The sequence below is a fragment of the Mus caroli genome, chromosome 13, assembly GCF_900094665.2.
Source record: "Mus caroli chromosome 13, CAROLI_EIJ_v1.1, whole genome shotgun sequence".
Lineage (NCBI taxonomy): Eukaryota > Metazoa > Chordata > Mammalia > Rodentia > Muridae > Mus > Mus caroli.
This window is the reverse complement of record NC_034582.1, coordinates 38,635,499-38,648,779: the sequence shown is the minus strand read 5'-3', so window position 1 is coordinate 38,648,779 and position 13,281 is coordinate 38,635,499. Positions and strand designations below refer to the sequence as shown.

General features: G+C 46.5%; 1 protein-coding gene across 4 annotated transcripts in view; it reads right to left on the bottom strand.

The window, feature by feature from the left end:
- Positions 1-12,691, bottom strand: part of Sirt5 (sirtuin 5) — a 24,425-nt gene extending 11,734 nt beyond the window's left edge. Inside the window, exons 1-5 of one of the 4 annotated variants that reach the window (XM_021180870.2) lie at positions 12,586-12,674; positions 8,010-8,139; positions 7,466-7,615; positions 6,308-6,441; positions 933-1,158 (exon numbers count right to left, since the gene is read on the bottom strand). In XM_021180870.2, coding sequence (XP_021036529.1) covers positions 933-1,158; positions 6,308-6,441; positions 7,466-7,580 — 475 coding nt within the window. In that variant the 5' untranslated portion in view covers positions 7,581-7,615; positions 8,010-8,139; positions 12,586-12,674. Of the gene's footprint in view, positions 1-932; positions 1,159-6,307; positions 6,442-7,465; positions 7,616-8,009; positions 8,140-12,148; positions 12,207-12,389; positions 12,515-12,585 lie in introns of those variants that run through there. The other 3 variants (XM_021180877.2, XM_021180876.2, XM_021180875.2) reach the window with 3 other exon arrangements.
- Between the last annotated feature and the right edge of the window lie 590 nt (positions 12,692-13,281).

The window sequence follows — 13,281 nt, the reverse complement described above, 5'->3', positions numbered from 1 at the left end:
AATTGAGGAAAATATGTAATAAAAAATATTAAAAATTAAAAAAAAACAAAAAAAAACAAAACAAAACAAAACAAAAAAAAACCCAACTAAGACAAGCAGAGAACAGATTTCTGTGTCAGGTACCCATAAGCTGGCTGAGTGTAGCACTCCATTGTACCTGTACAGAATAGACAGCATGAGTGGACTGCTTCTTAACCTGTGCATGAGAAAACCCATTCCTTGGGTTTGTAGATGCTAAAGCTAACAGCCTTGAGCAGAAATCCACAGAGGAGAGAACCCAGAGCAACGCAAGACAGACTCCATGGATGCTACAACAACATGGTGGGCTTGTTACAGAAAAGAGCCTGGGTCATCAACACCTCCCTCAGGCACTCTAGTGGAGCAGGATGGTAGAACGACTTCATCAGCAAATTCCCTACTAAGGACAGAGGATAAGTGAATGCCCTCAGGATGTTGAAGTCACAGCCAGTCATGTCCAGTCCTGCTGAAGCCACAGTGATGCTAGCTCCCTCCCAGGCCTGTCTGCTTCCCTCCATGGATAGCTGTGTCAAGAACTGCCTTCTTCCATAGATGCCCCAGGGACAGGGGCTTGTGGCTGTGTAGGCCACAGTGGGCAGGAACACTGATACTGCCTGGTGTGTGGTGGGGTCTGTGGGAGGAATGTGGGTTTTCTTTTGGTTTGTCCAGGTAAGGTCTATCTAACTGAAACCCAGGGGTGTTGACACTCTTGGTCTCAGTCCATCCTCCAAAGACCAGGCTGCAGGAAACAAGTGAGTTGTGCCCAGTGGGCAAGGTGTCCCTTGTTACCAACTGTTCAGGTGCTCTTAGGCACCACTGTGCCCCTGAGGGAAGGGCCACAGCATTTGGGGGAAGGGCAGGTGTCTAGTAGAGTAGGATGAACAAGCTGTGTGTTAAAGTCTTGTTCTCCTCACCGTGGATTTCCAGAAGGTTCTTGGTGCCAGCCTTGCGATGCAACTCGTCGATGTTCTGGGTGATGACCACGACCCGTCTGCCCTGGTCACGCAGCCGGGCTTCACACTGGGCAATGGCCAGGTGCCCGGGGTTGGGTTCTTTGCTCCGCATGACCTCCCTCCGGTAGTGGTAAAACTCCCACACCTGTGATGGGTTTCGAGCGAAGGCCTGAGGGGTTGCCAGGTCCTGAGGGGAAAGAGGCAGAGGTCAGCGAGGGACCTGTGGAGGTGGAAATGAGGAGGCAGTAGGTCAGGCTAGACTGCATAGCACCGGCTTACATCCCAGCCCTGGGACCAACAGGTCACTCTTAACTCTCCCACTGATGAGACAGAAGCAACGAAACCCCTCTCACTCAGCTCACAAATTATGAACAGGGAGTCAAGTGACATGTGGCAAAAGATCTGGGGTTAGAATTTACCCACACAGAGCTCTGAGAAATCAATTTCACTGTGCAGGATCTTCAAGAAAAACACGAAAGGAAAATTGCCCCAGAAAAATACATTAGGCCCAGAAAGGAGCTCAGACAGACAACTACACAGACATGCACAGACACACACATACCCACACACAACTAAAAGCACAGCACGTACAAGCACACAGCACACAACTATACACATCTACACAACTACATACAATTATATGTATTGTGTCCAAACTAGACATGTGTGCATGCACATATACAGAGCTATAACCATATGGGTATTCATATTTATATACACACAATTATACAGGTACACATAGTTACATGTATTTATGCTAAAACTACATGTAGATGTTTGTATACACACAACTGCATGCATATATACAGCCACATGTAAATAAGTATACATAATCTACATACATATGCATGCATACCCATAAGTACATATAAACAGTTGTACATACTTACATGTAAATGAGATACATATACACACATACATACAAATATATGCATGTAGCCACATACAAACTGCATATATACACACTTAGACACAGTTATACAGTGTATTCAGCTATACACACGGAGCTACATGTACTTAGAAGTACACATGTATGCATGCATACAATTAAACATAAACATTTAGTTGCATATACTTATACATGAACAAATATATACACACATGCATACAACTACATAAATAACATGTTCTATCTACTTACACACAAATCACATGTATGTACGTACATATAAAAACTACACACACACACATATATATATCAATGTACTCATAAACTTCACATATGTACATACATGTGAAGGAAGGTCAGGAGAACTTGGACCAATCTAGAAAATAAGGCCTGGTCCCTTTAAGAAAGGATGCTCCATGCTTGAGGAGCGTGAACACACAAACACACACACAAGATTGCAACTGCTACACATGACCAGCAAGAGCTCCCAGGAGCCTATATAAAATCCAAATTAGAGATCCTGGCAGACTTCCACCCCCAGGGCCCCTGCTGTGCCCTCCATAGGAGCTGTTTGTTCTAATAAAGTTGTCCCATTCTCTTTGTGGCTGGTCTTTCTTGTTCTGCTTCAATCCATACCTTACTTTCACTCTGTCAGCTGTTCCCAGGACGATAACTCACTTTCCCTCTGGAACCTCAGGGGTGTCTGCTTTCGATTTGGGGCAGGACACAGCATGTTCTCACCTTAAATCATTTCTGGCTATCAGTGCGCTCTCTCTCTCTCTCTCTCTCTCTCTCTCTCTCTCTCTCTCTCTCTCTCTCTCTGTGTGTTACTTCGCTTCGCTTTCCTGTCTCTCCAGGGCATACAGTTCTTTGTCCCATGAAATGAACCCCTCACCCAAGACACCCATAACACATATTCATGCATACAAACAACTATATGTACTTACAAACTACATATATAAATGCACACACACCAAACCATACATATAGCTGAGCCACATTGAACACATGCGCACATATGCATAAGAAAAATATATATTAGCAGAATGCAAGAAATATCTGGATTCAAGACACTAGCCCTCTTCTGAGACAGACAGTTCATTCCTGTGATAGAGGCCCACAGCACAGCTGCCCCGGTTGGAAGCTAACAGGAAGTGCACAAGGAAACTCTTAACAGTCACGGAAATGTCCCATATCCTGCCTGTGTCACCTCGGGTCCTCACTGAACTGTCATTCCAGTCTATGTTAATTTTGAAAAGAAGCACACCAAAGATGCACCCCACTCACAGGCACACCCCCAACCCCAGGCAGGGACAATAGCCTTTCCTTTCAAAGTGCAATATGTGGCTCTCAGGAACCCTGTATCCCATCACCTAGGACACCCTGGCCAGGAGCATCTATGCACTAACGTAGGAACTGTAAAAGCACATACAAGCGCCCTTGGGGGCGGAGTTGGAATCAGATATGTCCTCTCACCTCACTGGCAACTCTGAGCTTCCTCTGACACTGGAGCAGCCCCACCCCACCCCACCCCCACCCAAGCTCTTCCTGCCACTGGCTGCTGTTCTCCAGGGATGCCTCTGGGAACCTTCTTTCTTCTTGGGACTCTAGAGGCTCTCTACTCCCTTCTCCCCTCCTGGGCCGGAGGAATGCCAGAGCATCCCACATTTTCACCTGCTTCAACCTTTCGGAGGAAGGAAAGGACAGCGCATGCGCTCTGCACTCCACGGGAAAGCTCTGTGACTTCTGCAAGGCTCGCACGCACTGAGGTGGTTCATTTTGTCTTCATCTAAACAACCAAAATGTCTGAAGCCTGCATCGTGTGCCAGCCTTCTGGGGCTGGGAGCACCACAATGGATACAACACACGGGAGTTCGCCGCTCTCTAAAAGTAGGGATTTCCAGGATGAGAAAGATGCCTACGCAGTTAAGAGGGCCCAAGCACAGGTCCCCAAACCCACATTAGGCTGCGCACAGTCCCCTGTAGCTGCAGCTGCAGTAGACATAATGCCCTCCTCTGTCCTCGGAGGGCATCATATGCGCGTATGTACCACTCCCACCCACATACACACAGATAAAAATAGAAATGAAATAAACATTTAAGACTACGGATTTTAACGTAACTGAAGAAATAGTGCTATCGTTTGGATCTTCTGCACTGTCTTCTCAAGGCCCAGCAGTGGGAGATATGGCTACCCGTTTGGCAGAAGCGAAAAGCTGTGAGCCTTTGAGAAGCGGGGCCTGATGGGAGAGCTTAGGTCACTGGGGATAAAGCGAAGCACTGTGAGAGGCCCTTGTCGCTTCATCTTTTTCTTTGGTTCTAAGCCATAGCCTTGCTCTGCTTTGTGTTCCCCATGCTCACGGCCATGATGTGTCTTCTCACAACGGGCCCCAACGCCACAGGGCCAATGGAACATGGAGGAAAACTTCCCAAACTTTGAGTTAAAATCAACCTTTTCTCTTTATAAGCCGAACATCTCAGATATCTCTTAAAGAAACAAAGAGGACTTCTTTATGTATAGCTTGCGGCTATGTGCATGTAACATGTGTAGATGTGTATATGTGCATGTATATATGTATTGTTTATAAGTACCTGTAGCTATATGTATAGTGTGTGTCTGTCTGTCTCTGTGTGTCTCTGTGTGTGTGTGTGTGTGTGTGTGTGTGTAGCTGTATATAGGTGGGTAGTGGCTAGTTATTTATTGATTTGCCAAAAGCTAGAGTCATCTGAGAAGAAAGATCAGTTGAGCAAAGGCCTCCATCAGATTGGCCTGTAGGCAAGTCTCTGTAGGACATTTTCCTGATTAACAATTGATATGGAAGAGTCCAGCCCACATGGGGTAGTGGCACCCCCGGGTGGTTGGTACTGGGTGATATAAGAAGCAGCATCCCCCCACCCACACCCACCCCTCTTGGCCTCTGCATCAATTCCTGCCTCCAGGTTTCTGCCTTGGGCTTTGCCTTTCCTTGGTGATGAACTGTGACCTGAGAGTTGTAAGATGAAATGAACCCTTTGCTTCCTCAAATGCACCATGGTCTTTACCACAGCAATAGAAACCTCACCAGAGATAGTATATCACACAGTAATGTCCTGGCTTATAACCGTGGTGTTGACGGTACAACTTCACCCATCTGCTGAAACTCACTGAACGGTATGCTAAACATGGGTACATTCATCCATGTCTATCTTAACAAACAGCAAATAATAAAACAACAGACCAACCAAGCAGGGCTGGAGAGATAACTCAGTGGTTAAGAACACTCCTCTTGCAGAGAACCCAAGTTCAGTTCTCAGCATCCACACTAGATGGCTCACAATTGCCTGTACCTCTAGCTTCAGGGGAGCCAGCGCCCTCTTCTGGCTTCCTTGGGAACCCACACATATGTACATATACCCATACACAGATACACACATATACACATAAAGAAAATCAAATAAATAATAAAGCTTTTTAATAATAAATCCATTCAACCCCACAGAACTTACCTTGCAATGTTCTTCATGTCATTGTTTAAACACCAAGCTCTGAGCCTTCAACAAGTTTCACAGAAGTTTTACAGTGTTTAATACTTAACTTCCAATTATCTTCGTATATTTATATCTACATCTGAGGACCCAACCTCAGCGTAAAGGGAGTAAACAATTGTTGTGAGGTGAGATCGACCACCCAGAGAGAAAGACGCTCCCTGCGGAGCTGCCTGCAGTGTAGAGAAGCTCTGAGGTCCTATGTACCACATAGGACACAGTTTTGGGGTCACACTGGTTGAGGCAAGCTTTCCAGCAATCCAACTGATGAATTATCCCACTCCTTGTAAGTAACACCCCCCCACACACACACACACACTCATACGCCCGTTAGTAACTACAATAAAAGACTCACTACGTCACCAAATTGGACAGTGGGTACAATCATTACTTTGATCTGTCAGGGGCTCCCTTTCTGGGATGAAGTGTGTGTGTGTGTGTGTTTCATACACATAAGTATGCAATTGCATACACCTATGAAGCAGAAGTTTTCAGAAGCCAGAGGAGACTACTGGGTACCTTCCTATTTTTCTCTGCCTTCTTGCCTTGAGACACAGTCTCTCAGTGAACTAGAAGCTTGCTGGGTAGCCTAGGCAAGCTTTCAGGAGCCTCCTGTCTCCCCTTCCCAGGGCTGGGTTTCATGCATACGGAGCTGTGCCTGCCCAGCTCTTTCTGTGGGTGCAGGGATTCAGACTGAGATCCTCAAGCCTGATGCTCACACAAGTGCTTTTCCGTATAGCCTGGCCCCAGATTTGCTACTGTAGTCACTGGAGATAGAGACTGTGTTGACAGCAAAACCAAGAGGAGAAAATGGTCACTGCCCATCTCAAGCACGGCCCCTGCGCTTCTGTGTGGATGCTGGATCGAACTCGGTAAAAGCTTCATTCAGAAAAGCCTTTGGTGTTCTGGAAGCGTTACTAACCTGAGCTTGCCATTTTCTCCAGTAACCTCCAGCGCCTCTGAAAGTCGGAACCCCACTCTCTGCACTAACGCCAGCCCCCGAGATGATGGCTATGTGCTTGGCGTTCGCAAAACACTTCCGAAAGTCTGCCATATCTAAACAGAAAATAAAACCCGTGTCAATCCAGAGTGCCAGCCGGACATTGATATTCCATATCACCTTTGTATGTCATGAACCTTAACACCAGAAAAAAGAAAAAGTATACTGTACAATACTCCAATAGTAAAAGACGGTTCAGCTAGTAAGAGCACTTGTTGCTCTTACAGAGGACGGGGGTTCGGTTCCCAACACTTACATGGCAGTTCATACCATCTGCAACTCCAGATCCAGGGGATCTGGTGCCTTCTTTTGATCTCTGTGGCCAGCAGGCACAACATGCAAACACAGGCAAACACTCACAAATATAAATAAATAAATCTTAATATATATATATATATATATATATATGTGTATGTACATATATATATATATACATACACACACACATATATATATATATATTGGATATTCCAATAAAAAGTATTCCTCAGGGCTGGCAAGATGACTCAGAGGAAAGGCATTGCCACCAAGCCTGATGACCTGAGTTCAATCTCTGGAAGCCACGTGGTGGTAGGAGATGGGACTTCTACAAGTTGTCCTCTAACCTTGACACACACCATGGCACACACATACCCCTCTCCCTTAAATAAATAAATATAAACGTTTTTAAGACGCGTTTCCTGAATCATGAAGATACAAGCTTATACACTTGATGGGTGGGTGCGTGGCAGCCTCTCCAGGAAATGAGAGCTTTGGGCACACATTGGCTCAGCATCTCGGCTCTACCTCCGATACCTCCTTGTGATCTACTATACTTAGTCTTTCTATACACAGTCCCCTGGGCTGCTTGGTGTGCATAGCCTGTTGTAGAGCACAGATGTAGAGATTTCAAAGGTTCATGGATCCAAATTTCCTGTGGAAAGTCAAGACAACGCCTTTGTGTTGGTGACCAGGCTGAACTGAGGCCGGCTAGGTACCAAATATCTAAATTTCTCCTCCTAGTCACATGCCCTGTGAAAAATCATGCTAAAGCCCTCTCAGCACCGTGGCCCATGGAGACGCGTAATACGGATGACTTACTTGAACTTGGACGAGCCATGGTGAGGCAGATCTTGCTTTGTGGGGAGGCAGGAGGCTTTCGTCTACAACACAGCTGGGAAATGAATCGGCCCGGAGCAATCAGGAGAGGTTGCATCAGGTTTTCGTTGAAGTCTTACTTCCCCAGGCAGGCTGTAGAAAAATTATCAAGCACACAGAAGCAATCAGAAAGCATTCACATACATAGTGTGCCTCTGTCTCACTATTGGTGTTGTTACACTATATAGGTACAAATATTTGCGGGTTGACTCAAGATAACTCGTCCTATGTGGAAAATCTCACGCATATACTCGCCGACAGCAGAACACTGTTAATCCAGACTATCCCAAACACACAACATGTAACGTGAGATCTGTGTTAGAATAAAGTATCAAACACCTCACAATTTCTAATTTTATTTTGCTTTTTGTTTTTTGAGAGAGAGACTGGTTACATACGGCAGGGTAGTGTTGACTAATGTTCCTCCCACTGCAGACTCCCAAAGCCTGAGATTACAAGCCTGTATGCGCCCCAAGGAGAGAAATACCTTTTAAGCATTTGGAGATGGGTGAAGTCCGGGGCTTTGATTGTCCCGGGCGGTCGGGACCTACACTCTAGATCCTTATCTTGTGATTTATTGAACATGGAACTAAACGGGAAACATTGCACCAGTAGAGCTAAAAAAAAAAAAACCCTGGAGTGAGGTCATAGGTCACTGTGAGCAAGGGACTGTATTGTTAAGAATACCCTGAACAAGGTGGATGAGGGGGGAGACGGAGTTCAAGGTCATCCTCAAGGAGTTCAAGGTCAGAGAGAGCCTGTCTCAACAAAACAAAACAAAACAAAACACCACAACAAAAACAAGACAAAAGAAAGAAAGATAAAATAAAAAGACACCCTTAACTCCGATAGGATTAGCCTGGTTGTTTTCGTTCATCCTCTGGACTGCGGCTTGGACTTGTAGGGCTCCTCAACTGGGGCTGCATACCTACCAGTAGCATTTGAGAGTCTCAGGGATGCTCTCACCCCAGACCAGAGTCAAGATACATGGCCGAGCCCACAAGCCAACTGGGTAATCTTTTTTGTTTTGTTTGCTTTCTTTGTTTGTTTTTTTCAAAACAGAGTTTTTCTCTGTAAAGCCCTGGCTACCCTAGAACTTGTTCTGCAGACCTCTTAGCAATCTACCTGCCTCTGCCTCCCAAGCCCTGGGAATTAGAGGTGTGTGCCACCTCGCACCATCACTGAGTGGAGGAAGCTTGTGGAGAAAGGATAGAAATGGCCAGCGGGGCAGCCTAGCCAAACTCTCAAGTTCAAAGTTCAGTGAGAAACCCTGCCACCAAAAGTGAAGGACCAGTGAGATGGTGCCTGTCGCCAAGCCCGGTGACCTGGTGATGATCTCTAGCACCCACAAGAGAAGTGACTCCTCTGGCCCCTGACCTTCACAGTGTGCTGTGGTGTGAACACAAGAGAAGTGACTCCTCTGTCAGCTCGCCCCTGACCTTCACTCACCCACATATACATGCTTTTTAAAAAATTTAAACGAGTTAGCAATACAAGAAGATAACCAAAAATGGCCTCTGGCCTTCATATATACATTTGTGCACACATTCAAATATATATTTATTCACACACACAACAATTTTTGCAAAGAATTCATGGTTGTATTCCTATGACATTCCAGAATAAATAAAGACGAGGGAAGGAGAGGAGGTACAGACGTAGGAAAACAGGAGCAATGAATGTCTCCTGTGTCCTGATCATGGTGACAGTTACATGGCATGTCTATCAGAACGTACAGAACTCTACACTCAAAAGGGTTCATTTGAGTTTATCTGAGGCCTATTTACAAATAACAAGTAAAAAGTCTCAGCTTTAAAGGATGAAGAAAGTTCAGGGGAAGAAGGTCCCAGCTACCAACTATGACTATACAGTGGCTTTAAAATGGTTAGGGCTAGCTGGGCAGTGGTGGCACATGCCTTTGATCCCAATATTTAGGAGCCAGAGGCAGCTGGATCTCTGAGTTCCAGGCCAGCCTTGTCTACAGAGCAAGTGCCAAGACAACCGAGGTTACACAAAGAAATCCTGTCTCGAACACCTCCCTCCCCACCCCCAAAAATGTTAGGACTGTGAGATGGTTATCTTCGTTGTCATCCTGACTCCATTTAGATCACCATGGAAACACACACACCTCTGAGATCATCTTTGAGGGGGCTTCTGGCGAGGGAAGACCCACACTGAATTTGGACGGCTTGGTCACACGGGCTAGGGTCCTGGACTGAATCAAAGGAGAAAGCAGGCTGGAGAGATGGTTCAGTGGTTAAGAGCACTGACTGTCCTTCCAGAGGTCCTGAGTTCAAATCCCAGCAACCACATGGTGACTCACAACCATCTGTAATGGGGTCTGATGCCCTTTTTTGGTGTGTCTGAACTGTATAGCAACTGTATACTCATATACATAAAATAAATAAATCTTAAAAAATGAAAAAGGAGATAAGTTGGCTGGGTACCAGCATTCATCCTCTCTGCTTCCCAACTGCAGGTGCGGCGTGACCAGCTGTCTCGAATCCTGTTGTCATGCCTTCCCAGTGATGATGCTCTGACCCTCAAACTGTGAGCCAGAATAAACCCCTCCTTCTGCAAGTTGTTTTGGAAAGGTATGTAGTCACAGGGATAAAAACGGAACTAAGGGCAAACTGTGTGTTCTCTGAACTTTGACTATTTATTTATTTTTTTATTTATACAAGGTTTCTCCATGTAGCCCTTCCTGGCCGTCATGGAACTCAACCAGGCTGACCAGACCTTGAACTCACCAAGATCTGCCCACCTCTGCCTCCCCTACTGCTGAGGTTAAAAGCGTTTGCCACCGCTGCCAGGATGTAACCAGTTGTTAGAAGTCAGAATGAGAGTTTTATATCACGGATAGAGAGCAGCAGAACACATTGCTGGAGGGAAAAGGTTAATTAGTGAGAGGTAGGGATGGCAAGAATTTGGCACTTATTAGGATACTTAAAATTATGAATCCACAAGAAATTAGTGAAGAATTAGGTGTGGGTAGGAAATAGTATATAGGGAGATATGAAGAGAAGCCAGGGTTTCAATATCTATGTGAATATCTTATGTGGACTGTCAGTGTCTTCCAGGCAGCACAAATCATGGAGAAATTAAAGGATGTTAATTGTGAAATGTTTTTATTTAGACTTATTTATTTTATGTGTGGGAATGTTTTGCTTTGGTCATCTGATTGTTGAAAAGCAGCAGGCTTTTGGGTTCGTGGTTTAGACAGGATTACTGAGTGGTCTGGATTTTTGTCCTCATTCATTGTGGTCACACGAAGCCTTACCTGGTGTTGGTGTTTTATGGCATGGCTTATATTTAACAGAGCACCGAGGCCTATCAGTGGCAAGAAAGCCACCTACTTTTAGAACTGAGCAGGGTGCCTGAGTGGGTATTTCTCAAAGGAAGACACTGGGACAATGGAATGAAGCCACAAAGAACTATCAGCACAAATCTGCTGGAATTGGCTGGTTATCAAAAAGACAAAAGCTAACATTAACAAGGATGTGGATGAAAAGGAACTGAGATACTGGGAATGTCAGCATAGCGATTTTGGTAAACAATATGGAGATCACTCAAGAACTTCAAACCAGAATTAGTGCGTACTCTAGCAAGCCCCTCCGAGCTTGTTATGAAAGGATTGAAGGTCAATGTAGGCAGGAGAGAGGTAGCTACACTTCAATGTCAATTTTGGCGTTACCCACATGGAAACAATCTAGGTGGTAATCAACAGAGGACGAAGGCAAAGTGTAGCCTGTGCACACACAATACAATATTAGAAGAACGGGTTCTCGGGCTGGGGAGATGGCTCAGCGGTTAAGGGCACCGACTGCTCTTCCGAAGGTCCTGGGTTCAAATCTCAGCAACCACCTGGTGGCTCACAACCATCCATGATGAGAACTCCCTCTTCTGGTGTGTCTGAAGACAGCTACAATGTACTTACATATAATAAATAAATCTTAAAAAAAAAAAAAAATGACCCTGCTAACCTAAGTGAAATAAGCTAAGCACAGCAGGGCAGGTGGATCGATTTCACACGAGGAGCATAGAAAGGTCAAACTCACAGAAGCAAAGAACAGAATGGTGGTCACCAGAGGCTGGGTGTGGGGAACAAGATGGGGCATGGAGATGTCTGTCAAGGGGCAAGTTTGACTGGTCTTTTGCAGGGCACAGCAACCAAAGTTGATAATGAAGTGATGCACATTTCAAAACTTTAAAACGAGTGAACTCGAAAGGTTCTTACTAAAACATTTCGAGATGACAGACACATTAATCAGCTTAGCTATCTCTTCTTATATATAATACATGCATTTATCAAAATACCCCATTGGAGTCCAGCAATATACACAACCAACTGAAATGCAGGAGTAGGCACAGGGCAGAGTGCATGGCAACTGTCCTGCAGAAACGTTCACAGGCCTTCCGTAGTAAAGACTTTTTGGACACCAAAAGCTCCCAAATGAGATCAGTACCCCAAGAGTCCCAGGCCTTGACACCAACCCGCTCCGCTCACCTGCTCAGGGCTACCTGCCTTCTAACCTAAAGGGTACAGCCTGGGACCCAACTGATCACCTTTCCCAACACGTGCGTGCCCACCCTCCAGCCCCCACCCTCGGAAGGTTTTCGGCCCACCTCTGCAGCTGTCGCTCCTGAGCTCCCATCTTCCCAGAGTTGAAAAGTGCGCTACCCCCAACCCTGCCCCCCTCGCAAAAACTTTGGGGCACCATCCTCCCAGCTCGTGGCTTCGCTTTGACCTTTCCCCCTCTCTCTGCTGCCACCATCACCAAAATCCTGCCGGCTCTACCTTCAGGTTGTGTCGTGATTTTACCCTTTCTGCACTCCCACCGCCACCACTACAACCGGTCCCTGTCACCTTAGCCAAAGTGCCCTTCCTTCCGGTCACTGCCTTCCCCGGCCTAGCCGCTCCCTTGGGTTTCTTTCCTACGCGTGGCCCATCCAGCCACCCACAGCGTCGCCGCCGACCCCACCGGCACCCCATCGCGCATGCGCGGGATGGGGCGCGCGGAGCCGAAACAAAGCCCAGACCCCCACCAGTGCCAGACACGCACCTGCAAAAAGCGGTGGCGACAGTGGAGCAGGAGAGGCCTGGGGCGGGGCGCTCCATGTCCTGGTGTCAAGCCCTGGCTGCAGCGGCCCCTGCCGGAGACCCGGAGCGCGACATACTATTGGTGGGACCATGAGTCAGTGGAAGGAGAGGCGACTTGCACGTGTCTTTGTGACCTTCCAAGGCTCATTCCACTGCCCAAATAGGTCAAGAACTACCTACCGCCTGCTCTGTGGCCTCCTTGAGCACACTGGGGGATGCAGTTTCAGCACAGAGCTTAGCAAAATCAGAGTCGATTCCCCTGAAAATCTGTAGGCTGGCGAGTCGGTTCCGGGTAGGCCAAACCGCTCCAACACAACCTTGAGGTTATGATCACTACTGCTGGTGCAAGATCAACTAGCTTTAGGGGCAGACTTCTCTGGTCAGGCTCATCAGCATGGCTTTTCTAATACTTCAATTGGTGATGGAGCCAGGGAACCAGAAAGGGAAATAATCCGAGAATTTGGGAGCAAACAGTTCACATTTATCTTTCCCAGGATAAAACTCAAATGTCGCTGGGCGTGGTGGCGCACGCCTTTAATCCCAGCACTCGGGAGGCAGAGGCAGGCGGATTTCTGAGTTCGAGGCCAGCCTGGTCTACAAAGTGAGCTCCAGGACAGCCAGAGCTATAAAGAGAAACCCTGTCTCGAAAAACCAAAAA